A 27,155-nucleotide genomic window follows, 5' to 3' on the forward strand; every position below is an offset into this window, starting at 1 on the left:
TGTTTCGGGTCCCAGAGAGCAGGGGCTCTTCACCCAGGGGTCCAGAAACATGCCTGTGGTGGTTGGCTGCCTACAGCCAGTTAGAGACCACACCGGGTTGGTAGGGATTCCGGGGCCACCTCTGAGGTGCCCTCTGGGTACATGGTACAATAAATCCCACACTTGCATTAGTGTGGAGTTCTTGATAGGAGTAGTTTGGTACCAACAACTCCCATATTCAGTAAAGCCATCATGGACCTCTGTGGAACTCGAGTTCCCACCCCATGTACTCTCTATGGCTTATCACTGGCACTTACAATATTGGGAAATAGTGTCCAATAGTGTAGGGGCATATCTGCTCAGGCAGATATGCCCTCATCTGTAGTATAGTGCACCCTGCATTAGGGCTGGGAGGTCTGCTAGATTTGTGACTTACCTATGCTGCCAGGCAGTGTTAGCTGGCATGGCACCCAGACAGGGTGCCATGTTGACTGTTGTTTTCTCCCTCATATGGGCATGCAGACTGCAAGAGCAGTGGCATGGCCCCAGTGAGGGTGGTCACAAGGGACCCTCTTCAGCTCTAAGGTCCTAGGTACCCAGGGTACCAATTACTAGGCATTTACAGGGGGCAGAAGTACTCATTGGGAGCTTGAGTTTGTTTTAGGGAAGGAGCACTGGCACAGGCAAAAAGTGGGGGCTAACCATGCAAAAAAGGCACTTTCTCACAGAAGCTCTAGACAATACCTGTGCCGGATGAGGTCTAGAATCCAGCTCTCTGAGGTGATTTTTCCCAGTGTGGGAGAAACCCCTGTAACCTTCCTCATACAGGTAACGTGATTGAGGTAGGATGCATGTCAATCAATCTTTGCAGGTAGAGGTTCCCTTAATGGGGGTCCCTCTGCCCCTATTGTTGCTAACTTGATATGTTGCATTTGTGTTACCTCTACCACCTTGCTGATGGTATGACTGCTGCAGGCATTAATATGATTGGGGCTGTTCTGGGAGGCAGCCTTAGGTGCAACCCAGTGCTTCTGCCAACCAAAGGACCCCCTGGTGAGTAGTGTTTAGAGGGCCAAAATAATCTTGGCTATTTCTGTGTCTTTCACTCAATTTCTTTCCCCCTATTCCTAAACTGTTCTGGGAAGTGTTGTAGCAAACTGCTGTGCCCTACCCTACCAAGACAGGAGACCCATGGAGTTAGCGATCCACCAATGTGCGGCGGCTCCCATAGCTACCCTTTTTCCTGCAGTTTCAATTTGCTTGCTTTCCTTATCCATGGGGAAGGTGGGACTAGGGGTGGGGGAATGTTGTGGGCAACACATTCCCTGTGGACTGTGCAGTGGTCCATTTGCCAGCCGTGTGCAACAGCAACGAGTCTGGAAGGACATGGCCTCTATTGTAAGTAGAGTCTGTGAGAGATGGTTTGAACTTTTTCTCCACTCTTGGACTACCTACCCGGGTCCTTACAGGCACTTTGAGGGTGTCTGTGGCAGCCTTCAGAATGCCCTTAAGCATGGTCAAGAATTGCATACAGCGTTCCAACCTTGAGAGCATTTCCTCTGGGATGGTATGCATATCCACCTTGTGGTAGTAGGCTCCTCTCTCTAGGACTTTATGGTATGTAACTGTGTCATCTGGGGGAGAGGGTCTCAGTGGAGTTGGTTCACTGTCTTGGTCTGCTGGAAGGCCTATGTCACAATCTATGCATTGGTCTTCTGTAGGCCGAGAACAAAACAGTGGTTCATAATCCTTAGGGGTGCCTTCTTCCTGCTGTTCTCTCGACTCAAACATGCTGGGGTCCACTACCTCAGAGCTAGTGTGGTGTGCAATCAGGCAGGCTTTGAAATTGAACATCGGCCCCCTCTTCTTCCTCATCGCAGAGCAGGTCCACATCGCCGAGGATGTCAGGCATGGATTGCTGCTGCATGGTGTTGTGTCCCCAGCACCGATTGATTGTTGCTGGAGTGTTTTCTTGCAGCGAAAAGCTAAACAGAAGGTACACTTGTGTCCTGTGCAATTCTGTTCAGTGGTATTTTATATCACAATGAGGACACTTTTTAAAGGGTGTACAATTCCATTACCCTGAATGCTGCTCAATGCTAATTTTCTGGAGGCGATAGCAAGAGCAAGCAGAGCCCAGTAGGGGCATGTGTGCCCAACAAATGGGGAACATGGTCTTCTCCTGTTGACTCGGAGGAGTAGATGAAAAATGAGGGAAGCAAATAACAACGCAAACAAAGTGTTTCTCTCAAAGGTGAGAAATGTTTACCACGTGGGCCCAAACTAGTGAACACATAACAGGTCGAGTCCGGAAGTCCCTTCAGTATGTGTCTGAATGAGAAAGCAGAGAAAACAACCTAACAATGGAGTTGGTGCTCATGTGAATTGCAAACCAAGGGAGGAGTCGCATAATACCTACCTCGTGACTCGAAAATACTTTTTGAACAAAAACAACTTGCAACGACGTGTTCAACACTAGGTAGCAGAAGTATGCAGAGCATGCATATCTACAGCCACAAATGCTACGTACATATAATTATGCAAACAAAAAAAAAACTAAGTTTTAATTTTCTTCCTCGTGAAACTGAGAAGGCAGGTCATGTTCATTTACAGTAGCCGGCAAAGTCTGGGAATAGCTAAAGGGAAACAAAAAAGAAAGAGGGACAAGATCGCTGAGACGCAGATCAGTACTTGGCAAGATCGGGACCAGAGATACAGACAATGCATCTGGCACTGCTAAAAAGAATGAGGACTCACCCGAACAACAGGGCTAAAGTACATGAAACAACAGACCCATTGCGGCTGCCGTATATTGCTCTACCAGACAACGCCTTGCTGCCGGCAGTACGCCTTTCACCATGGTGGCCCGCGATGGGCAGCTCCTGCTGCGACAAACCATCCGAGGACTCACCCGAACAACAGGGCTAAAATACATGAAATGGCTGACCTAAGAGGGAAAGTGAGTATCAGCCGGAGCTAACCAGAAGCTGGATGCAGCTCAATTTGGCACTTTTGGGTAACACCCTTATTTCCCAAAGAAACCGAGGAAGGAAATAGTTCATATTGTTTTTTCCAACTATTTGATAGTTTGATGTTAGATGCAGGGGCTGGGGGGCAACAGGTATTGGAGTGGAGGGAATTACGAAGCCCACAGCATGAGGCAGTAGCGTGGGAGGGTGAAGAATGATGAGGCAGGGTTATGAGTTGGCATCTTTGAGTATATCTGGCTATGATAGCAGCGTAAAGAGGGGGCTAGGAGGGGCGTGGCCAAGATGGCGGCTGAGTAACAGCTCACTTATAAAACTCCGCCGGTTGAGGCCTGAAGAAGACAAGGGAGCAAGCATCCAGACACAGAGAGGGGCTCCCATGCAGATGTTTGAGGGTGATGGAAGCACGAGAGGCTCATCGCAACAGCCGTATATTGCTCTACCAGACGACTCCTTGCTGTCGGCAGTACGCCTTCCACCATGGCGGCCCACGATGGACAGATCCTGCTGCGATGCACCGCCTGAGGCAGTGTCAGAGACCTGAACCACCAGACCCCGGGGAGGGCTTAAACGAGAGCCGGCCGGCGGGCCCTGGTGGTGAGGCCTGAAGCGGGGTTGGCGCTGGCCCCGGAGTACTGCACTGGGCCCTGGTCGGGGCCAGGAGGAGCGTGGTCCACGCAGATCCCCGGCGGCCCGGGGCTGCAGGCCTAGAGAGACACTGTGGGGAAGGAGGAGCCCTGAGTGGGTGAGAGCGGAAATCTCACCTGAGTGGCGAGCAGGGAGCAGTGCAGGGAATGGCGTCGGGAGGACGACGTGGACCCCTGAGCCCTGGCGCGTCCACAATACTCTGATGTATCCTTGATGCCTCTTAACAAAATGGCGGTACTTATTGGGACAATGTGTCGCTGTGGAGGATTGACATGCATGAGGCCTAGGAGGTGAGCCTTTGTGGGGTGCGACGGGCTGGTGCGACTGAGCCCGCTTAGGCTAGATTGGGCGCATGGAGCTGAGGCGTACCAGAGCCTACATGAGAGCTTGAGGGGAGAGGCTTGCAGCAGTGGTTTACGGACATGTGGAAACCCTCATGCAGTCAGTGAGTGCCTCTGCCCACACCTACTCCTACGGACTGATGTGGGGGCGCCTGGGGGAAGCGTCTTCTGTCCCGGGTAAGGGGTGCTGCATCTAGAAGCTTCTACTGAGGGCCCCCGCTGCTGGGACGGCACGTACCCTGGACTTGCATTTGATCCTCCGGGCATCTTGCATTGTGTAGTTGTCTCATTCCTGCTGTGGCTGTGCCCCCCCGAGATGGCCTATCATCACTTGAAAAAAGAGACATCCATAAAGGACCTCCTGCATAAATCCGGTGCTAAAATGACTGATGTGAGACTTGCTTCCCCACCGCTGCCCCTGCGCAGGAGGTGGGTCCTGCATCTGCTGGGACTGTCATTGAGGAATCGGTCACCTGTCATTTGTTCGGCACCCTGAGGGGGGACTTCGCTGCGCTGCGATAAGATGTCGCCACGGACATTAAGAATGTAAGGACTTAGCTTATTAAATTGGGTGACCACATGGATTCCATGGAGAGGGCTGGGACCAGAGAGAGGAAGAATGAAGAGCTATGTCTCCGCCTGGAAGACCTGGAGAACAGGTCAAGAAACTTCAACGTCCGTATAAAGGGTGTCTCGCTTCAAGCGGATGCAGGCAGGTTGAAGGAATTTGTGGTGCGACTCTTCCAGCATGTTGCTCCAGCGCTGGGAGAAAAGTTAATCCCCCTGGATCACACCCACAGGGCCGGGCGTCCCGTCGCCTGTCTGGGTCAACCGCAGGATATACTCACCTGCCTCCACTCCAACAGGCAGATTGAAAGATCATGGCGGCGACTCGGGATACTGCGGTCATATCCTTTGAGGGGATGCAAGTTGGCATATACCAGGACCTCTCCCCGCTAACTCTCCAGCGCCGTAAAGCCATGAGGCCGGCCAGAATCTGGAACTCGCTGCCGCCCCACATCAGAAGAATACCGTGGTTGGCTAGGGCTAGATTCAAAAAGGAAACAAAGACCTTCCTAATGTGCAAATTCCTTCCTTAACATTCTCAGCGCTTATACAGCTTGCTGCCTAATGATATGCATCTCTTCTTGACTTCTACATATGTATGCCAATCTGGACTTTCTTGATGTAGCCTATGCAATATCTTGTATCATGGCTGTTGCTATTTCCTTCTACCTCATTCGTACCTCACTGTTCACTTTATGGGGCAGATTCTGGAGCTGTACAAATCTCTGTTCCCACTAATGTTTGTTTTTCCCTGTTAAATTGTACCCATGTTGCTTATTCCCTCTCATTGCATTACACTGCTTCTGATGGCAAAACGCTCTCATATTTTCGTCTGTCTTGAATTATCTTGTAAACATCTTGCTTAACTCTGTAAAGCGCCCCGATACCTTAACGGGTCACGTCTGCGCTCTATAAAACACTAAATAAATAAATAAAATGAGCAAAGGTGCTGGCTAACCGACTCTATTGAGTGACCAGGACATTAACTGCGATGGACCAACCTGAATTCATGCCACATAGATCCACCCGCCACAATCCTGTACAGCTTTATGGCGTCATGGATACATACAGATGCTTGGGGTTTTACTGTCATTCAACGCAAACAAGGCATTTGATGTACTCGAATGGCCATATCTAAAGGCAGTTCTAGAGAGGACGGCTTCAGTCTGGAATTCAGTGCATGGGAGCAATTAGTATACACCAATCTTATAGGACAGGTGCCGTGATAATGGCTGTAGGAAGGTGGCTCTGTATATAGTATAACACTAGGTAGTTGTATTCCACACAGAGTACAGAGATTCCCCAAAAGTGTACAGGACTCAATGTAAAACCCAAAGTGCTCTATTAGTTGTTGTGTGGGCTTGCAGCCTTAGATCTAACACAGAGTGCAAGACATTTATTGCACAACATTAACCAATAAGGGACACACGACTCAAAAAGAAGATATACAACAATTTCATAAAAATAAGCTGTGTTTGAAATTTATTTTAAGACCAGGATCTTCGCAATAAAGAAAGTACATTTTGCAGGAAAAATACTTAAGACTGTCAAAAGTGGACAATTAGTGCTATTTTCAAAAAGCTCAATGTTATCCTACAGAGGAAAATATTAATACAGATAAATATACGACTTACAGTTCCATTCTTCGGGACCAAAGGTCAGCAAGAGGCAAGGGTCAGGTGAGTACTAAAACTGCACCACCAGCAGCACAGGGGCTGCCAGGTGCAGAGGTCAAAATTGGAGCAAGCACAAGGTGCACAAGGCAGCACCAAACATACAACACCAGCGGGTGGCCGGGTGCTGGATGTAAATACAGCATTGGGCGCGCAATGCTCTTAAATAGAGTACTTTCTTCAGACAAACTGTCTGCAGGCGTCACACCAGAGGTTGCAAAAGGGAGATCAGTGACTGCAGAGGTAGCTAGATATATAGGGTGTTGTGGGGCATCGTCGGCTCAGCTCACTAAGGCCCAGGGGCTTTGGTTGCGGGAGGTGCCTTTAGATGTCGGAGTCTTCTTACTGGAGCCGGTCGTGGACAGGAGGAGCTTCTGGATTTAGACTGCAGGCATCATCGTGGAGTCCAGGAGGGGTCAGCCAACGCTGGACATGAGATCAGGATAGCTGGAGAGCCTGTTCTGGGTCGATCTCGTTGGCCGGGGGAGTCTCTGGTTTTTCTCAAAGTATAGATCAGTCTTCCTCTGGTTCTGGAAGTTGCTGGCTGCAGAACAGGCGTGGTCTTCCTCTCAGGGTCTTTGAAGCTGGAGGCTGGCCAGTAGGGCTGGGGCCAAGTCAGTAGTCGTCTTGAGGCTTCGCTGCACGGCGTCGTCTTCGTCCTTCTTCTTAGGTCGGCCAGAACTAGCTTCCAGGTCTGGGGGAGCCACCTAAATACTAACTTTAAGGGCGTTTTTGGGAAGTAGCAGGTACGGCCAAAGTGCAACTTACCTGTGGTGACTACACCCTCAATTATGCCACCCTCTTGAGGGAGGGGGCATAGGCCTAGCCATGATTGGAGGAATCTCCCCATATTCAATATGGCGGGGACTGAAAGACGTGCCTCATTTCGCATTCCCCACCTTGGGGGTGGAGTTGACAGAGGTAGACAACCTCTTATTGTCCTAAGTTTACCTGCTGGTTTATACGCCTAAAGTGGGGGTAAGTACCGGGGACTGCAATCTGCTGTTAGCATTAGAGGCTGGGGATCGATTTACAAAGGCGGCAATCCTTTGAAACTTCCCTTTGGAGCACTGTGCCCATCCTGGGGAAGGAGGTGTGACACCTCCGCCAAGGATAGGCATTGTTTCTGGTTCCAAAGAGCAGAGGCTCTCAACCCAGGGGACCAGAAACATGTCTGGTGGTGGTGGCGGCTGCCTACAGCCAGTCTGTGACCACACCAGGGATGGTAGGTTTTCAGCTGGCACCACTGAGGGGCCCGCTGAGTACATGGCACAATAAATCCCACACTGGCATCAGTGTGGGTTTATTGAAAAGAGTAGTTTGGTACCAAGCACTCCTGGGGTCAAAGAAGCCATCATGATGCTGGGGAACTCGAGTTGTCGAGTTTCCAGCCCATGCACTCTCTATGGCTTCCCTGACGCACACAATCTCCCAGAAAGGCCTTAAATATTGTAGGGCTATATCTGCTTATGCAGATATGCCCACATCTGTGGTATAGTGCACCCTGCCTTAGGGCTGGAAGGCCTGCTAGAGCGGTGACTTACCTATACTTTAGGAAGTCCTAGTATGTCGTTTTTTTGTACGCACCAGGACATGCATGCTCAAGTGGCAGTCTCCATGGCCTATGAGAGGGGTCCCTAGGGGACCCTTTTCAGTCCAAATCCCTAGGTACCCAGGTACCATTTACAAGGGACTTACAAGGGGACGTGAAGGGCCAATTGTGGTATATTATTTAGGGAAGAAGCACTGGCACAGGGGACCTGGTTGGCAGGGACCCTGTGTACTACAATCGAAACCTCATTAATACCAGGCACAAAGTGGGGGCTAACCATGTCAAAAGAGGCACTTTCTCACAATGGCACACTAGGGAGAGAATTCCAACTGGGCCAAGGGGCAAGACAGGAACGCCCACTGTCCTTCTACTTTTGACCTGGTGGTAGAGCCATTGGTAGAGTGGATGAGATGCAATGTAGTAGTGAAAGGCTTCTGTTGGGACCAGAGGTGGGAAGATATAATCTCCCTATATGTGGATGACTTACTTCTAAACTTGGAAGATAGGGAGCTACTGCCAAACACAGCATTAAGTACCCTGATCAAAAATGCATATGATGGGGGGATGCTTGAATTGTAGAGAAAATTCTAGTTTACTTGTTTCATTCATGACTGTGGACGTTTTTAAGTGAAAGCCAAATAATCAAACGTAGTGTTAAAGCAGGACTAGGTAGCATTTGATACTCATTAGCTTACCAGATATAAGAAAATGGCTTTGTGCCCTCGACTGCTGCTGTCATATGTCTGGCCTGTTAGTGCACATATGAGTGAGTCTGCCTTGGTTTCAACTGGATACAACATCTTACTAGTCTAATTTAGGAACTTCGGAGGAAAAGTTGTTGTAGTGGTTACCCCATCAAGGCAATGGAGCCTCTATATTCTGCCAATATGACAGCTTCAGGAACTATAACACTGAAGACATCTGTTACAGTAATCCACATATTTTGGAAAGAATAGGAGAATGTCTCTCACCTGCTTCACCACGGGTGGTGCATTGTGACATGTGCTCTGCGATGTGCACTGAGACGCACAAGGGCTGGACTCATTTTCCTTCGGTGATGGCTTCTGCTGTTCCAGAAAGTTCAGTACAATCTACATTCAAGAAGAATCCAAATTGTTGGCATCCACGTAAAATAAAATATAAAAATTATCAAGTTCATAATCAACTTAATGTTATGATGAATTTACACGTAGAATTACCTTGCAAAATCAATGTCCTTGTTAAAGTGAATTTCATTCTCAATGCGAGTTCCATTTAAGAACAAATTTCATTTTGGAACTGCTTTTGCAATGAAATTCCGTTTTGGAAAGAATTTCTCTTTAGGAATTAATTTTCCTTTCAGAAGGAATATCCATTTTAGAAGTCATTTATAATGTAATTCCCTTGCAGAGATCATTCTGCCATAGAAAGAATTCATTTTTAGAGAGAATCCCCTCTTATTAAGAGTTTAGTTTTAAAAAGTAACCCATTTTATGGTGCATTCCATTTCACTGTTGAATCCAGTTTAATGGGAAATTCCTTTAAGAGGGTTGTCCATTTTCGAGTTAATTCAATTTTCACAAACCCCTTACGTTGAATTTCCCTATCAGAATTAATTTCCAGTGTACAATGAATTTGCATTTTGAAATTATTTTCTTTATAGAGGCAACTTTTCTTTAGAGTGATTTTTTAAAAGATTGGTTTTTTTTTAAGAAGCTCAAGGTAAGAGTGAAGTCACTCCTAGAGCAAATACGTTGGTGAGCGAGAAATCTCCCACGCCTTTCAAGCGATGCATCAATGGGCAATAAAAGAAATGGCTGTATGTAACAACTATTAAGTTTTAAACTAACGAATACAGAATGGGTGTACCGTATGTTCATGGAAGAGCTACACCTATTTAGTAAATCTTAGAAAGAATTGGGTTAGCAGCGGGCACTGGGTGAACTTTCATGTTGAATTGTCTTCAGTTGTCTAGCTGGCTCAGTACCTAGGATGCTAGACCTTCAGGCTAGGTGAGTCTTGCATACCTCTTTATCATGGTGAGTGATGTCCATAGTACAAAGGAATGAGGTGGTTCTGTTAGTAACTTTGATATAAGCTATGTTGAATTTTAGAGCCAATGGAAGTAGCACTGTATTGTAGCAGACCCTTTTAAGTGGGCAGTGATTATCACACAAAGTGGGAGTTTGAGGTCGGGGAAATTCATAAATCTGGCGAGGTGACATGCTGCCAGCGAAGAAAGAAGATTTGCTTTCAGGGAAAGCAGATAGACCTAATTGGGTCACTCAAGTGAGGACATTGCTGTAGCACTAACATCTTAAGACAAATGTAAGGGCCAATATACAAAATGTTAGCTGACACGATCACTTCTCCAATCCTCAAAATTATAAGGAATTTAGCTTGAAGGAGGAGGGCAAGCGTAGCAAGCTTTCCATATGCTCATGGCAGATCAGGGCAGGGGCTTAGAATGAGATCAAACATTTAGTTAGCTCTTCTCATAGAAACAAGGTACACACTTAGACTCACTTGATTCACCAGTGGTTGGGGGGTATGGCACATGTTGTGGGAGGCACACTGGGTTGGGCAGGCACCTGGTAGCGTGTCCTTCTGCGGCTTCTGCTCCTGTAACAGAAAATAGCCAGGATCAACATAAAAAATATATACTTATATCCGTTACTTGCTCAGTTTATATTAAAGAACGCGGTTAGAGTGCATATGAAACCAGTTGGTAATATTCCTTTATTAACAAAACAGTCCACAATCCCTACTTCATCATCATATCAGTTGTCTAGTCTACCTTACTCCTAGAACATCTCTGACCACAACTGTTCCTCAAAAGCAATCCAAGGACACATTGAAGTAATTAAAATCCAAAGTAATATGATTTTACAAGCAAGACACTTCACTTCTGTATGTTTCACTCTTGAACAATATTAAGGCTCTGGAGCAGCCTGTGGCAGATTAAGCAGGAAATACAGATTGAAGGAAAGTTGCTCTTTCTGCATGGTCATCCCAGATTTTTCGCCTTTTACTGGACCATATATTTTTGCTGGCTCTAGAACTCTGTGCACTTTACCCCTGCTAATCAGTGATAAAGTGCCTGTGCTCCCCCTTTAACAGGGTAAAGTTGGCATAACCTTAATTGGCATATTTAAGTTACCTATAAGCACCTAATACATGGTACAAAGTGTAAAGAGCACTACACTAAATAGCACTAGTGGACTGCAGCACCCATTGTAGCCTGGCTGGAGCAGTTTTAAACTGGAAATTGGACCTGCCAAAATAGTCCCTTTTGACAGGTCAATACCTTCCTTTTAAATATGTATAAGTCACCTCTATGTAGGCCTTACTGACCGTAAGAATTGGTCCATTGAATTTAAAAGTCGGACATGTATGAATTTAATGTAAAACATGTCCTTACAGTGAAAAAAACCCAAAAGGGATTTAACTTTAGCAAGGCTGGCTGTTCCAAAGGAAAACACTGGTCCATTCCTGAAAGCCTTAGAGGAAGTGATTGTTCCCAGGGCGCTCCGATTTTCTAACTTCCTACTCCTTGGGGATTTTAATATCCACTTTGATCAAGTGGAAGCAAGGGATACCCGAGAGCTCTGTGACTCATTGAGTCTAGCCCAGCTCTCCCAGTGGATTAGCTCATCGTCACACCGAGGGGGTCACATTTTAGATCCGTTCGGCTCTAATTTCCTGCTAAGGGTTAAATAGCCTTTGCAGGTTTCTTGGTCGGACCATTTTTTTATTCAATTTTTATGGACATTTGAGATGACTAAGCGATACAAAAGGGGATGATGGACGGAGCGTTTGAGCAAATCAAACACTCACCCCCAGTCAACTGATCTGGGTTTAATCCATCACCATTCTTTAGCTCACTCAGCCACCCCAGTTCAGACATGGCCATATGCAAATCAGTCTGACCCTATGCCTCATGGGAACAGTCCAGACGGAACTGCCAAGCCATGTCTTCCCTGGACTGGAAACAAGCATCCTGGGACCGGTTTCGGATTCATAATCCTCATCAGCCAGGCTATCTTGAATCCAGTGGCCAAGTGAGCAAGGGACTCACGTCTGAGCATACCCTGCCACACTTAAGGCGAACAAAGCGATACAAAGGGGGATGATGGACGGAGCGTTTGAGCAAATCAAACACTCACCCCCAGTCAACTGATCTGGGTTTAATCCATCACCATTCTTTAGCTCAGTCAGCCACCCCAGTTCAGACATGGCCATATGCAAATCAGTCTGACCCTGTGCCTCATGGGAACAGTCCAGCCCGAACTGCCAAGCCATGTCTTTCCTGGACCGGAAACAAGCATCCTGGGACCGGTTTCGGATTCATAATCCTCATCAGCCAGGCTATCTTGAATCCAGTGGCCAAGTGAGCAAGGGACTCACGTCTGAGCATACCCTGCCACACTTAGGGCGAACAAAGCGATACAAAAGGGGATGATGGACGGAGCGTTTGAGCAAATCAAACACTCACCCCCAGTCAACTGATCTGGGTTTAATCCATCACCATTCTTTAGCTCACTCAGCCACCCCAGTTCAGACATGGCCATATGCAAAGATGACTAAACCAGTTAGCAGCCTCGGCCAGAGCAGCTCATCTCATAGAACAGACCCTTCTGCCTTGAGTTCGGCCCTGCTCGATGGGCTGCCTCCTATCGCTAATGATTTGGGCGGTGCGCTGGAGGTTTTCGAGCTGGATCTCGCAGACGGTGGCCTTAGTACCTCTCCCCCTTGCCCATAAGCGAGTCAGAACCTCCCCCTCAAAACCTTGGCTCTCTAGTGAGCTTAAAGAACAAAATCAGCTTTGTAAAAAGTTGGAACGAAGCTGGAAGGTGGCTTATTGTCCACTCGCAAAAATTGCTCTCAAAACAGCTCAGAAAGCCTACTATGCTGCTATCAGCATAGCCAAAAGCTGCCATTATGCAGAGTGTAATTTCCAGTCTAAAAACAACGCGAACCAATTTTTTTTGATTGTTCAGAGTTTTGTTTCCCCATTTGCCGAGCATATTACCCTTCCTACCTCCGACACATGGTGCGAAAAACTGTCCAGGTTCTTTATTGATAAAATCCTGATGATTCAGGCCAGCTTGGGACAAGGAATTTCAGGCCAGGTAGGAGTTCCTTCTAAAATTATCTCTGGTCCCAGCGCATTCCAATCTAGTTCATCCCCCTCCTTGGCGAAATGTTCTTTGATCACTCTCCAGGATTCATTGACCATTCTCAATTTGTTAAAATCAGGATCTCTGGCGGACCCCTAGGCTGTTAGCTGCCGTGGCGGAGGTAGTTAATCCTGAGGTCAACACCCTGATCAATATGTCCCTTCAGACCGCCACTGTGCCCTTGGTCGGAAGCAGGCCAAACTTCTTTCTCTCCTTAAAAAACATTCCTTGGACATATCCTCTCCGGCTAGTTTTTGTCCCATCTCACTTATGCTTGCCATCGCAAAGGTGTGCGAGAAAGCGGTTTTTAGACAGCGGTCTAATTTTGTTGAAATATCTGGTCTTCTACACCCAGCCCAATCAGGGTTTAGGGCTAAGTATAGTACAGAGACGACATTGGTGGAGATGTCGGAAGCGATTAGAGAGTGTTTGGACGCGGGTGGCAGAGAGGCCTTGATTTTATTGGACCCCTCTGCCGCATTCGATACGGTACCACACTCTCAGCCTCTCGCCCGCCTCGCCAGCATCGGTATCTCGGATCAAGCATGGAATTGGCTTAAGTCATTTCTAGAAGACCACTCACAGCAAGTATGGCTTCCTCCCCCTCTTCGGCTCCTCAAAAGGTGTCTACAGGAGTACCGCAGGGATCAACTTTGAGCCCTCTGCTGTTCAATATTTGTGTCACCCCGCTGATCTATCTTGCAGAGGAACTGGGAGTGAAGATCATCGCGTATGCGGAAAACACCCAGCTCCTCTTCAATTGGAGGGAGGCGGATACATCTGTTGTCCAGGCCAAAGCCTGACTTATGGCCGTTTTTGAATGGCTGGCTCTGGCCCAGCTGAAGTGTAATGAGGAGAAATATGAGGTTTGTCTGTATGGGTCTTTTTATTTGCAGTTTAGAGAAGCCCTTTGGCCGACGAATTGCCCCATACCCAGCTCTGTGGGTCAGCCAGTTAAAAACCTAGGTGTCTGGTTTGATGAATACCTTAGGTTTACTACACAAATAAAGAAACTGGCTCGACAATGTTTTGGTACACTGAAGATGCTTAGGAAGTTTCTGCCCCAGCTCCCTAAAGCAGCTAAGGAAATTGTCATGCAGGCACTGTTTCTTTCACGTGTGGACTATGCTAATGCATTGTACGTAGGTCTGCCAGGCTTCCAGCTGAAAAATCTGCAAGTGGTGCAAAATGCGGCAGCCAGAGTTTTGCTTAACATCCCTGGAAGAACTAGTGTGAAACAACATTTGTGTGGCCTACACTGGCTTCCTGTGGCACAACGGGTCCAATTTAAGGTTACCACCCTGGCCCATGCAGCTCTTCATGGGTCAGGTCCTCCGTACCTGAGGAATCGTTTCAGCTTCTATGTGCCTAAAAGACTGCTGCGTTCTGCCTCCCATCGGCGGGCAGTGATCCCTCGGTTCCGTCTGGTACGAATGGGGGGCAGAACTCTCTCTTTCAAGGCAGCGCAAGCCTGGAACTCTCTGCCCTATACACTAGGGGACACTACTAGCCCGAGGCTGTTAAAAAAAAATGCGAAAAACTTGGCTGTTTGCATAATGTGCCGCTTTATCCAGCTCCTTCCCTCCATCATTTGGTTTTCTGCGCTGGGATACACCTGAGTAACCGTGTGCGATATAAATTATATAAATAAATAAATATAATAAATATTTAATAATCCTAATTTTTGTTAGAAAACAGCTAGAAACATTATTAAACAATTTTTAATAATTATTAAAAGTCCGATTCAATCTTGAAGTCAGATTGCAAATAAATATTAATTTAAAGGTACTTTTTAGAAAGTTACCTTTCCCTGTCTAAAGCCTCTGACGTTCTGTTTGCTTTTGCTCTGCCACTTTTGCTAACCAGTAAATAGCATTTCAATAGGTGTGGCAGGGTGCAAAATGCTTCCCAGGAGCAAACAATAGGCTGACCTGAATGGGCAGAGATGAGCCTCCTGAACCTGACAGAATATGCAGGAGGGTGCTTTGAGCATCCTTTTTGACATTACACAACACTCTGGGCACTGAAAGGATGGGAAATAGGATGCTAAAAAATATTTTGTATCTACTGTCTGATCACTGGAAACCCCTGCCTTTCTTCTACCAGATAAGTCAGGGGTTTTACATACAACACAAGGGGCATCCTTGAAAGGAATGGTAACACGATTCCAAAACAATTCTTCTGAACCCACTGCCGGGTTGCTGGAAACCCCGTTTTGTTCTACCATACATCTGTCTCTATGTTTATTGGGGGTAAATTCCCCAAACTGAATTTTATTGTTAAATGCGGTTGGGCACTAGGATTACCTAAGTATACTCCTCACAAAGAGATTCAGCGTCCACGTTTGGTGTGGCCAATGACTTTCGCCATCTATAACATACCCAAAGTATGGTTGGCATCAGGAACTTGCACTTTATTGGTCACGGCTTGCCCAGGAGTCATTCCTACGCACTAGCTCATGCCAGGCATAATATAATTGTGGCATCTCCACGCGCCCACTTCAGAACACTCATGGACCTGAGGAAGACTGAAAGATTACTAAGCTTGTTGTCTGACCAGGGAAGAGCCTTGAAAGCAGTGGACCTGTGTGCTCTTGTATCCAGGACAAAGAAGTGGACTACGAGGGTTACGAGGCTGACATCCTGTTAAAGCTGAGGGACACAACAAGCTATAACAGGCCTTTTCAAGCAACTGGCCAGATGACCAGTGGCAACTGGACCCTGCTGTTCGGATGGCCTCTGCCAAACATCTTAATTATGTCTCCCCTAATGTCTTGGGGGATTTAGAAGTGTACTCTAGTGGTGGATTGTGACCTCAAGGGTTAAACATTTTGAGGTAAATTCTTTGACCAGGACAAACGTGGTTGGTGTATCCGACTCGCGCACCATCGCAGTCAGCGTCAACCTGAATCTAGGTCCGGGTCTACCACGACCATTAACTAGCTGTGTCACTTGAACTGGGCTTTTATCATTTTGATTATGAAATTTTACACTATTTTGTTCATTTATTTTGGTATTTTTATTGTTATGTATAACAACGTTATTACGTTATTGGTGGTGGTATTGGTGGTTACTCTTTTGGTTCTGCATAAATACTTAACACATTTTTAAGCCTGTCTGCTCTGTGCCATAGCTACTAGAGGGCTGAGCTCAGGTTAGTTTAGCAACTTAGAGGATTCACTGACAAGGGTTGTGGTTATTACTTTAGGTGGGTAGTCACTTACTCTGAATAATAAACCAATATCTTTCCTAGATAACCTAGAATACATAGAACAAGCATTTGCAATGCAATAGGTCTCGAATTTACACGAGTTTGAGCTACTGGCATTGTAAATGACAATGCCTTTTATTTAAGTTGTGGGTTTTAAACATAAATAAAAGGCATTGTCATTTACAATACCTTCAGCTTAACCTCCCGCAAATGCGAGACCTATTGCATTGCAATAAAGGGCCTTCTCGACCACCTGTTAGATTGTAAATATCAGAGGAAGAGACCGGCCTGCGACATCTTCAAAGTAGTGATAAATAGTGCAGTGAAGAAGACGTGTATGAGTTGTAAATTATACAGACACAAAGTGTGAAGTGAGAGTTACATATGATCCAAGCTATAAACACTAACAAAGGGCTCCAACACCTTTCGCTCTGTGATTACACTGTTGCGGCTCAGGAGGAAATGCCAGGGGGGGTTATTTCCAGCCCTCTTCATGATTTGAGTGTGCAGTGTAGATTTGCATAATGTTATTGCTATCTTTGGCCTAATAAAAAACACTTCAGCTGTAGTAGGTCCCTGGCTTCGCCTCCTGGTGCAGGGCGGGCTATGCTTTATGGCAGGCATGGAGGGAGGGAGGGATTGTCTCGGCTGCAGCTCCGGCCTCATACAGTGCCCCTGCTATTACTAGTGAGCGAGAGGCGCTGAGGTGGTGGTATTGGTATTGGTGGTGGTGGTGGTGGTATTGGTGGTGTTGGTGGTGCTAGTATTGTGGTGACATTGGTGATATTGGTGGTGGTGGTATTGGTGGTGGTGGTACTGGTATTGGACGTGGCGGTATTGGTGGTGGTGGTATTGGTGGTGGTGGTGGTGGTGGTAATGGTGGTGGTATTGGTATTGACGGTGGTATTGGTGGTGGTTGTAGTATTGGTGGAGGTGGTGGTATTTGTAATGGTGGTGGTATTGGTGGCGCTAGTTTTGAGTAGTGGTGGTATTGAGTGGTGGTATTGGTGCTGTTGGTGGTATTGGTGGTTGTGGTATTGGTGGTGGCATTGGTGGTGATGGTGGAGGTTGTGGTATTCGTAATGGTGGTGGTATTGGTGGTGCTAGTTTTGAGTAGTGATGGTAATGGTGCTGTTGGTGGTATTGGTGGTGGCGGTGGCGGTAGTGAAAGTGGTATTGATGGTGGTATTGGGTGGCGGTATTGGTGGTGGTGGTACCATTGGTGGTGGTATTGATGATGGTGGTATTGGTGGTAGTGGTATTGGTGCTGTTGGTATTGGTATCAGCCGTGGTACAGAATTGATGGTGGTGGTGGTATTGGTGATGGTATTGGTGTTGTTGTTATTGGTGGTGTTAATATTGGTGGCTGTGGTGGTATTGGCGGTGGTATTAGTGGTGGTATTGGCAATGGTATTGGTGGTGGTGGTATTGTTGGTGGGGACATTGGTGGTGGTGGTATTGGTGATGGTATTGGTGGTGGCATTGGTGGTGATGGTGGTGGTATTGGTGGTAGCATTGGTGGTGGTATTGGCAATGGTATTGGTGGTATTGGTGGTGGTGGTATTGTTGGTGGGGACATTGGTGGTGGTGGTATTGGTGATGGTATTGGTGGTGGCATTGGTGGTGATGGTGGTGGTATTGGTGGTAGCATTGGTGGTTGTATTGGTGGTGGTGGTATTGGTGGTGGTTGTGGTATTAGTAGTGCTGCTGGTGGTGGTATAAGTGGTACTGGTGGTGGTGGTACTGGTGGTGGTGGAGGTGGTATTATTGGTGGTGGTATTCATATTGAGTGGTGGTGGTATTGGGTGGTGGTATTGTTGGTGGTGGTATTGGAGGTGGTGGTGTTATTATTCGTGGTGGTGGTATTAGTGGTAGTAGTGGTGGTTGTATTGGTGGTGGTGGTATTGGTGGTGGTTGTGGTATTAGTAGTGCTGCTGGTGGTGGTATTAGTGTTACTGGTGGTGGTGGTACTGGTGGAGGTGGTATTATTGGTGGTGGTATTCATATTGAGTGGTGGTGGTATTGGGTGGTGGTATTGTAGGTGGTGGTGGTATTGGTGGTATTCGTTGTGGTATTGGTGGTAGATGTATTGGTGGTAGTGGTGGTGGTGGTATTGGTGGTGGTGGTGGTATTGGTGCTGGTGGTATTGGTGCTGGTGGTATTGGCCGGGGTATTGAATTGGTGGTGGTGGTGGTACTGGTGGTGGTAGTGGTGGTGGTAGTGGTGGTTGTGGTATTGGTAGTGGTGGTGGTTGTGGTATTGGTGGTGATGGTGGTATTGGTGGTGATGGTGGTATTGGTGGTGATGGTGGTATTGGTGGTGCTGGTGGTATTGGTTGTGATGGTATTGGTGGTATTGGGGGTGGTGGTATTGGTTGTGGTGGTGGTGGTATTGGGGGTGGTGGTATTGGTAGTGTTGATGGTGGCGGTATTGGTGGTGGTGGAGGTGGTATCGATGGTCGCGGTGGTGGTATTGGTGGCGGTGATGGTATTGGTGGTGGTGGTACTGATGGTGGTGTTGTTAATAAAACAGGCTTTTGAAAACAACCCATACGCGGCTTAGTGCAGATGACATGTAACACAGATGTGCTGTTGTCAGCTTCAGCCCATTAGCACATGATTATATTACAGGGGCGGCAGCGCTGCTTAAAAAAACACAAGCGGTTTCAGCTGAAGCAGCGCATGTCCGGCCTGCAGTAAGAGAAACTCAATAAAGTAATAGTGCTTACAGACTAAATAACAGTGTAACAAATACCTCAGAGATCAGGCTCACAGAGGAAAACAAGCATTTACAATGCAATGGTTTTGCCTTTGTTAAAGTTAGAGCTATTGGCATTGCTCTTGACATTATTTTTATTTATGTTTTTTTTAACATAAATAAATGGCATTGTCATTTACAATAGCAGGGCAGGGCACAGGGAAGGGGGGCGAGGAGAGACGAAGGAGAGCTGCGGGCTCAGGGAAGGGGGGGGCGAGGAGAGATGAAGGAGAGCTGCGGGCTCAGGGAAGGGGGGGCGAGGAGAGACGAAGGAGAGCTGCGGGCTCTTGTTGTAATGCTTGCATGGATGAGTTGGTGGATGCATGGATGGGTGCATGCATGGATGGGTGCATGGATGGGTGCATGCATGGATGGGTGTATGGATGGGTGTATGGATGGGTGTATGGATAGATGCATGGATGGGTGGATGGATAGATGCATATATACAGCCAATCCCTCAACAATGTATGCAATCCACCAACCCATCCAACCACAGCATTAATGGGTGGCACTTTTATGGTGCTCGCTCCATCATTTCCAGGGCAGAGCAAAGTTGCACAATGCCACATAGTGGATATCACAAACACTGCTGATAAAATTATCCCAAAGCAGTCTGGCATCTGGGGTAAATTACAAAGGTGAGGAATCTGCAGTTTGAAGTGTGCATCAAAATAACTTCTTCATAGTAGCAATATTGCTGCAAATAAGAGGGACGCCAACTTTGCTGCCAGCAGTGCTGTTCCTGTTCCAAATAGGGAGAAGTTGCACTGTTTCCTCTGAACAAGTACCTTTTGTGCAACGAAACAAACACATTTGTCATCCCTATTGTATGTGTGTATGAGGAGTGTCTGCACTACTACTGCCAGTTCTATGAGTGTATGAGGTGAAGGGTGACGTGGTGCCTGACTGTGATCTAGACTGGTGAATGCAGTGGCAGATAGGTGTGAGTTCTATGCGCTACTCCAATACACAAAGAACGTCTTTAGTTTTGCAGTGAAAGATTGCTGACTGAAGAAATGTGTTTTCTCTTATGTTGGAGGGCACGCACTTTACAAGATGGAGCGTTCGGTCTGCTCCGAGTAAAAGCCCTTACTTGTGCAAAATGTCCAGTCTGGTCACTGGCTGTGGCCAAGAGCTTTAGATAATCACTCTTCCCTAGTGCTCTTTGTGCCAGATCACCCACCTGCGGATAATGCCCACCATGGTGGCGGCTGGTGTTTTGTGACCTTCCTCCGCTGGCAGACTGTATGAAGCACTTGCATTCCAGTGAGTGCAGGAATATATGCATGTCTGCTAGAGAGTGCGGCAAACGTATTCCACTGATGTCTAGGTCTCTCTACTCAGCTTTGTTTGCCGCAAGACCCAGGAACTATCAGCATTCTGCAAAGGATTCCCTATGGCTGTTTCTTCACCACAGCACTGCCCGTGCTTCTGGCACACGCAGCCTGTGCCGCAACTGCAAAGAGTATACAGGCGTGGAGGGATCTTCACAGCAACAATAAGTGTGGCTTATAAAGGCGTGGTGGGCGGAAAATGTAAGGGACCTCCAATGCTATGGATGAGCACTTCACTCTCCTCAGAGGAATACCACTGCTGGCCAATACAAAACGCCTGCCTGACAGAAGAGGCTGGCCAACAACAGCGTGGCACCACGAATCCTTTCTTGTACTCTTTCAGTTTTACCAGCATGGCAAATCTCTGCAAGCAGCTGAACCCTTCTCTAGCCACACCCAAAAACTGGGAGTCGCAATGTCTATGAAGATGTTCGGAGAGGGTGTTTAATAACATGACACTCAAAATAAATATCCGAAAGCAGCCATAGTCTGAACGGGAATGCCAAGAAGCACTCGGGTAATAAGAAGTGCGAATAACGAAGGGTTTTAGCAGGAGGGGGAAAAGTTAGTATATTTCGCTGGAAAAATAAGCACATCCCAAGCAGAATTTAAACTCACCAAGTCAAAATGTACTTTGGAAAAAGTAGCACACCAGATTCAGAGCTGCAAGGAGCGGGGAAGCAAACACCTAGGGTCACAAGGCAGAATGTGGGATTCACAAGACGGATTCCGAAGGTGTGATGACAGCCCAGAGTCAGAAGTGAAAACCAAACGCCGCGGAGGCCGCAGCTTCCTGCAGCCGACGAGTTCAAGGCATTCCGGAGGGAGCGAGCATTCCTTTGATCGGAGTCACTGAACAAAGGCAAACAAAGGCAGGCGCGGAGACTAGAGCGACCATCAGTTCATGGAGCCGGCAGGAAGACTGCACAGTGGAAGCGAAAGGTTACCCAACCAAAGCAGAACTGAGCTCAACAGCAACCAAACGCGTTGGAAAGGGTTACATCTTTTTATTTTTATTTTATGCGTTTTTATAGAGCGCGGACTTTACCCGAAGGTGTCGGAGCGCTTCACAATAGCAGTAATGATACATGAGGAGAAAATTACAAGTGAGCACGTTACAAAAGCAAACGTTACATTACATGAGGCAATAGTGACAATTGTGCATGTACCAAGAGCAAATAAAATTCAAGAGGTAGCCAGCAGTACGTTACAAGAGGAAAACGTGACATGTGTGCATGCATGTTACAAAAGCGTACACAGTTAAAGTACAAGTAGAGGTATAATACTGGCATAAAATATAATATAATAAAAGGTAGACACTCAAAACACAAGAACAAACGTTACGTAACATGAGCCAATGGTGGCAATTGTGCATGTATCAAAAGCAAACAAAATACAAGAGGTAGCAAAAGTGAATGAAAACAGAAATTACAGCCAAGCTAGCGAGTCTTTAACTCTCTCTTGGTAAATTATATATTCCGCCTCCTCTTTGGATACATATTTCTCTGGGGGGGGGTGTCAGGACGGGGCTGCTGTCCACCCACAGACTCCTTGCCGTCTCACAGGCCTCCACGTTTCTCAGGAGGGGGCCCCTTCCCAGGCTCAGGGTGCGACCCCCGGGCAGGTAGAAGGCGAAGACCACGTTGTTCCACCTGCAGGGCTCGTACGTCTGCCGTGACTTCAAGTCCAGCGGATACTTCTCCAAGCGGCCCGTGGAGGGGTCGAAGTACCAGGTGTAAAAGTTTGTGGTGGACTCGGGGGCCCACAGCAGGTCCCCTGTCCAGGAGCGGGGCCACACGGAATCCAGCAGGGGCAGGTACTCAAACCCCACCCAGGAGGGGCTGTGGATCAGCACCCAGTGCACCACCTCCAGTTTGTAGGCCTCGGTGCCCAGGACCCTCAGGGCCGGCTCCTGCCCCCCGCAGTGCTGCTGCTTGTAGTTCCACAATAGCTCCTCGAAGCCGAAGAGGAACAGGCAGTTCCCGTAGCGGGAGTCTTCGCACAACGCCGGGGAGTTGGCCCCCATCTCCCGCAGGTCTCGCATCGAAGGGTGGAGTTGCCGGTGGGGGATGCTGCACCCCCAGTAGTGCTGTAAGACCGCCTCCAAGCGCCTGCTCTTGAAGCGCTCCACGTCTGGGCGCGGAATGTGCGGGGACCAGCAGGAGACGCTCAGGTTTACGAGGTTTCCCTTCAGGATGAAGGTATGCCGACATTTCTCCTCAGTATATGTTCACACACACGCTCCATTAAGAACATTTTCGACCACGGGGTTTGTGTGCTCAACTGGGAACCTGCACCTCTTTTTAACACTCCTTCCCCCACCCCCCGCTGCTCACAGTCCCCTCACCCCGATTGTGAGGCCAGCGGCTGCCTAGAGGGCGACCAATCTGATGCGCCCCCTTTTCACAGGCTTGCTGAGGAAGGGTGAGGGCTACCACCTCTATGCTGCGTTCAAAACGGGCCCCTATCGGGTCCGGCTTCGCCTCCCTCAGCCCATGTTTCTAACACATGGAAGCCTGCAATGGCTGTATATAAGACTGTCTCCAAGTCCCTTCTTACAATCAAGTTGTATCGTCTCTAGTGACCGGTCATAAGAACAAGGAAAGATACGGAAGCGGGAGGGGGGTGGGGGGGCGGGAAAGACACGGAAGCGGGAGGGGGGGTGGGGGGGGCGGGAAAGACACGGAAGCGGGAGGGGGGGCGGGAAAGACACGGAAGCGGGAGGGGGGGCGGGAAAGATACGGACGGGGGCGGGAGGATCACGGCGCACGCACATTTATAAACAAAATGCTCCTTACCTGATCGCCTCGTGGGAACTCGAATCTTGCAGCCAACTCCAACAACAGACACTTTGAAAAGGAACAAAACAGGCCCACTCGAAAAAAAATATAACACACACCCACCACCGTGATGACGAACAGAAGTGGGTGGAGAGGGAAAAAATCTCGGGAACGCCCCCGAATCTGGTCCGAGATTGACGGACAGAGCACTCTCCCAATGGCTAGCCTCCATTTATGGAGCTAGCCAATGGGAGGAGGGGGCGGATACCCGACCCCACAGAGAAAAACATAAGGTTTTCCTAGCGCATGCGTACTTCGTACGCATTTGCTAGGCAAAACCTAAAAATATTGGCCTTGAGGTATGGTAAGGACTACCATGGTTATAGATTGCTGACAGGGCACCATAACAATGGGCCATAAGAACCTTCAGTAAAAAGTGCCTGTAGCTCTTAGGCTTACTTACATTGCAGAAGTGTCTACTCTAAAGGTCTGTGACCAATCTGTAAGTCAAACTTTTTATCTGAATATGGACTTTAACTACTTTGATTAAATGAGTATCACTGGATTCAGTGTTCTACTACTCCACGGGCCAAAAGAAAATTTGCTAAATGGTTGCATTTATTTTACTGAAAACCTTGCAATCTCCACACACAGACATTTCTAAATCAAACGTCCCTATCTCACACTCCCAACATATATATTTATCAGCAAGGACCACCTCTGTTTTTAGCTCATTCATCATGATAATGGCCTGACCAATTTAATCATACAAACAAATTAAGCTTCACCTCTCCTGATTCATGGCCCCTCCCCACACTTAACAATGGTAATAAATAGCATATTACACACAATGCATCTGAATGTGTGTGTGTGTGTTTGTGGGGGTGTGTGTGAGAGAGAGACAGCGCAAAAGTCTAATTCCAGTTTACTTCCACAGTACAACAAAACTGACTTAATCATTTGCATTTCTAGATCACATGTAAAACATATTTACTGTCAATCAGATTACTCATGATGTAAATCAACAGTTTGTACGAACTGTGACCTACCCTGTAAAATATCTCATTTTAAATGCTTCACACGTATTCATTGTATTATTTCGTGGAAATGTGGTCAAACACCATTTAACAACATGTAATGTGATTTAACACCCCTCAACACTTATACATGTGCTTACTTAAAATTTCACATGGTGATACATTAGGCACTTCTAATACCTTAACATCACTGCACCGTTGTCTCAGCGATATGAATGTAATTGTAGCTATGTATTGCATGTTCCATGTTCACCCTTAAGCTGGAGCCTGAAATCTTTTGAAGCTGAGCATCCAACAATTATAATTGGTAACCTCTACTACACTTTAATTGAGGGTACTGGACCTCTTAGACAATCCATACAAGTCATATTTATTTTAATTATATCATCGCAGCAATTCACTGTAACTGTATTCATGCCCGCCACTAGTTCTACAACTAGAAATCCCCTCTGAATTTTACCTGGTCAAACATTTTACCTTCTGGCTTTAGTCCTTTAAGTCCCAATCCAACACAGGAGTGCACTTCTAAAGGCCCAAGAACCTTGAGGGAGGCACTTAAGACACTTAGGAGGCCAAGTTTTCACTGGTCAGCTGAGCAGTTGTAGGAAAGGGCCTCTGGTAACTTGCTGTGTCCCTTTCACCCCCCTATGACCCTTGGAGCCTGCTTCTTTGTCAAGACGAAGAGCAGTTCCAGTCTTCAGGGCTTTTCTCAGGTCACAAACAGCAGAACCAGTCCTTTTCTGTTCTTCCACAGGTCCAGAAAGTGTTCTGAAGTGGGTGCCTGAAGATGCCACAGCTACGCCTTGCATGATCTAGTAGATGGAATGACCACTGGGGTAAAGGTTTCTGGTACTAACCCTATCCACTGTGGGCATTTTTAAGATGGCCAGCGTCTTTGGCCACACTATACTTGAGCTCTGAGGGCTGGGTGTGCTTGGGGAGTGTACTATGGTAATCCTAGTTTTCTTGAAGTGAAAGGATAGCACACCTTTAAGTGTTTCATCTATTTTTTTGTCCATTCTTTTAAACCACAGTTTTGTTCGGCGTGCTCACTGCTTGACATGCCAAGCCCACATTCCATGTGACGAACATAGTATATCAAAATTGTGGGGCTACTTCTTAACCCCACTCCAGTGGCGGCAGCCTATTTACTCTGCATTTGCATCAATTTCTTCTTTTGCTTATATTAATCTTCATTTTAAACCCATCCGCTTTGCGCAATCTTTTGTTAAATAAACATCCTTCTTAATCCATCCTCAAGCAAGAGGCTGCGAATTTACAAAGTTTCTCATGCTTTGGTGGGCCAAACGAACCTCTCTCCCCAAAACACGCACTGAAGCATGGTTCTTTTTTCAGCAGTTTATTTCTATCCAATGCATTTCGAACCCTTACATGGGTTCTTCGTCAGGGAAAACTGTAGATAAACAATAAAACATATATTTGCAATCATCATCGTGTCATGTTGATTTCATCAGATACATTCACTTCAATACAATCTGCTTTCAACATACGAAGGCTGGGAGAAGAGAGAGAGTGAGGGAAGCTGTAAACTGGTAGAATAGTGAGAGGAAGACGCCGTGGTGGGAAGGGAAAGTAACAGCTATTGAAACAGGGAACTTAGCAGGTTCAACTTACACTAAGTGGAAGAGGTTTTTTGATAACATGGACAGAAAGCATCGAGTTAAAAGCGGAGGGGGCATCTGTATGAAATCAAATCGATTAGAAACATGGACCATGAGGGGAATGGAAAGCATTCATATATTGAAAGCAGATTGTATTGAAGTGAATGTATCTGATGAAATCAACATGACACGATGATGATTGCAAATATATGTTTTATTGTTTATCTACAGTTTTCCCTGACGAAGAACCCATGTAAGGGTTCGAAATGCATTGGATAGAAATAAACTGCTGAAAAAAGAACTATGCTTCAGTGCGTGTTTTGGGGAGAGAGGTTCGTTTGGCCCACCAAAGCATGAAAAACTTTGTAAATTCGCAGCCTCTTGCTTGAGGATGGATTAAGAAGGATGTTTATTTAACAAAAGATTGCGCAAAGCGGATGGGTTAAAAATGAAGATTCATATAAGCAAAAGAAGAAATTGATGCAAATGCAGAGTAAATAGGCTGTCGCCACTGCAGTGGGGTTAAGAAGTAGCCCCACAATTTTGAAATCCTAGTTTTCTGCCACGTCTAGCACTAAATTAGATTTGAAGGCAGACTCTATACCCCCAACAAACTCAGAGACAGAAGTCTGGTAGAACAAAGCTGAACTTTCAGCAACCAGATAGTGGATACACACAAATTGTTTTGGCCTTCTGTTTCCCTCCTTTGAAGTGTGCCCCAAATGTTATATGTAAATCCAACAGACCTGTCAGACAGGTTTTGACACTCCCGCAGGGCCTGACACTTTGATGTCAATACGAGGCCCAATCTAATCGAGGCTGGTCTGGCTGGGAAAAGACAACACAGGGTCGGGGTGGAGGGTGCAGGCCAGGGAGTTAGCTACATCTGCTTGTGACATAGTGGGCCTCTATAAAGTTAATTAAGTCCTTGGGCCCGGCCCACAGGCCACCCAGTCAAGGTCAAAACAACACCTCCCCACACCCAAACTTTTGACTTTGTCCTGGAAGCAAGTTCACACCTCATTCTTGCCTATTGAAACACGAATTAATGACTGGCATATGTGAGGCAACAAACTGCATATTTAGCTTCCAGGGACTTCAGGTAGGGCAAATGTAACTTTAAAAGTCATCTTTCCAAAACAATTACTACAAATACGACTTCACCAGTGAATAGGACTTGTACTAAATATTTCAAGGAGTTCAAAAATTAAATTAGTAGCTGTTTCCTAGGAAGAGATAATATTAATTAAAACTTAATATTGTATCCCATTGCTTTCCTATGAAACAGCCCTCCATGCTATGATGAAAATAGGTTTGGAGGTTTTTTCACTGTAAGTAAGGATTACTTAGAAATATTTAAACTGAAGGTTTAGGCCTGTTACAATGCCAGAAAACCGGGGCGCGGAGACAGGTAGTTTTCATCACTTCAACCAGAAGTTTGTGATTTTTGGTGCATGTACCAAATTTTACTTCACCTAGATGTCTATTCTAAACATGAACAAGACCCTG

At 46.8% G+C, this 27,155-nt stretch overlaps 1 protein-coding gene across 8 annotated transcripts in view; it reads right to left on the reverse strand.

The window, feature by feature from the left end:
* Positions 1–27,155, reverse strand: part of LOC144783823 (uncharacterized) — a 982,913-nt gene that overhangs the window by 800,416 nt on the left and 155,342 nt on the right. For all 8 annotated transcript variants that reach the window (XR_013601608.1, XR_013601607.1, XM_078662569.1 and 5 more), the window contains exons 4-5: positions 10,253–10,348; positions 8,719–8,838 (exon numbers count right to left, since the gene is read on the reverse strand). Coding sequence is in view for 6 of the 8 variants with exons in the window: in XM_078662569.1 (XP_078518695.1) it covers positions 8,719–8,838; positions 10,253–10,348 (216 nt within the window). In the remaining 2 variants the exon portion in view is untranslated. The remainder of the gene's footprint in view (positions 1–8,718; positions 8,839–10,252; positions 10,349–27,155) is intronic.

Source organism: Lissotriton helveticus, chromosome 10, assembly GCF_964261635.1.
Source record: "Lissotriton helveticus chromosome 10, aLisHel1.1, whole genome shotgun sequence".
Classification (NCBI taxonomy): Eukaryota; Metazoa; Chordata; class Amphibia; order Caudata; family Salamandridae; genus Lissotriton; species Lissotriton helveticus.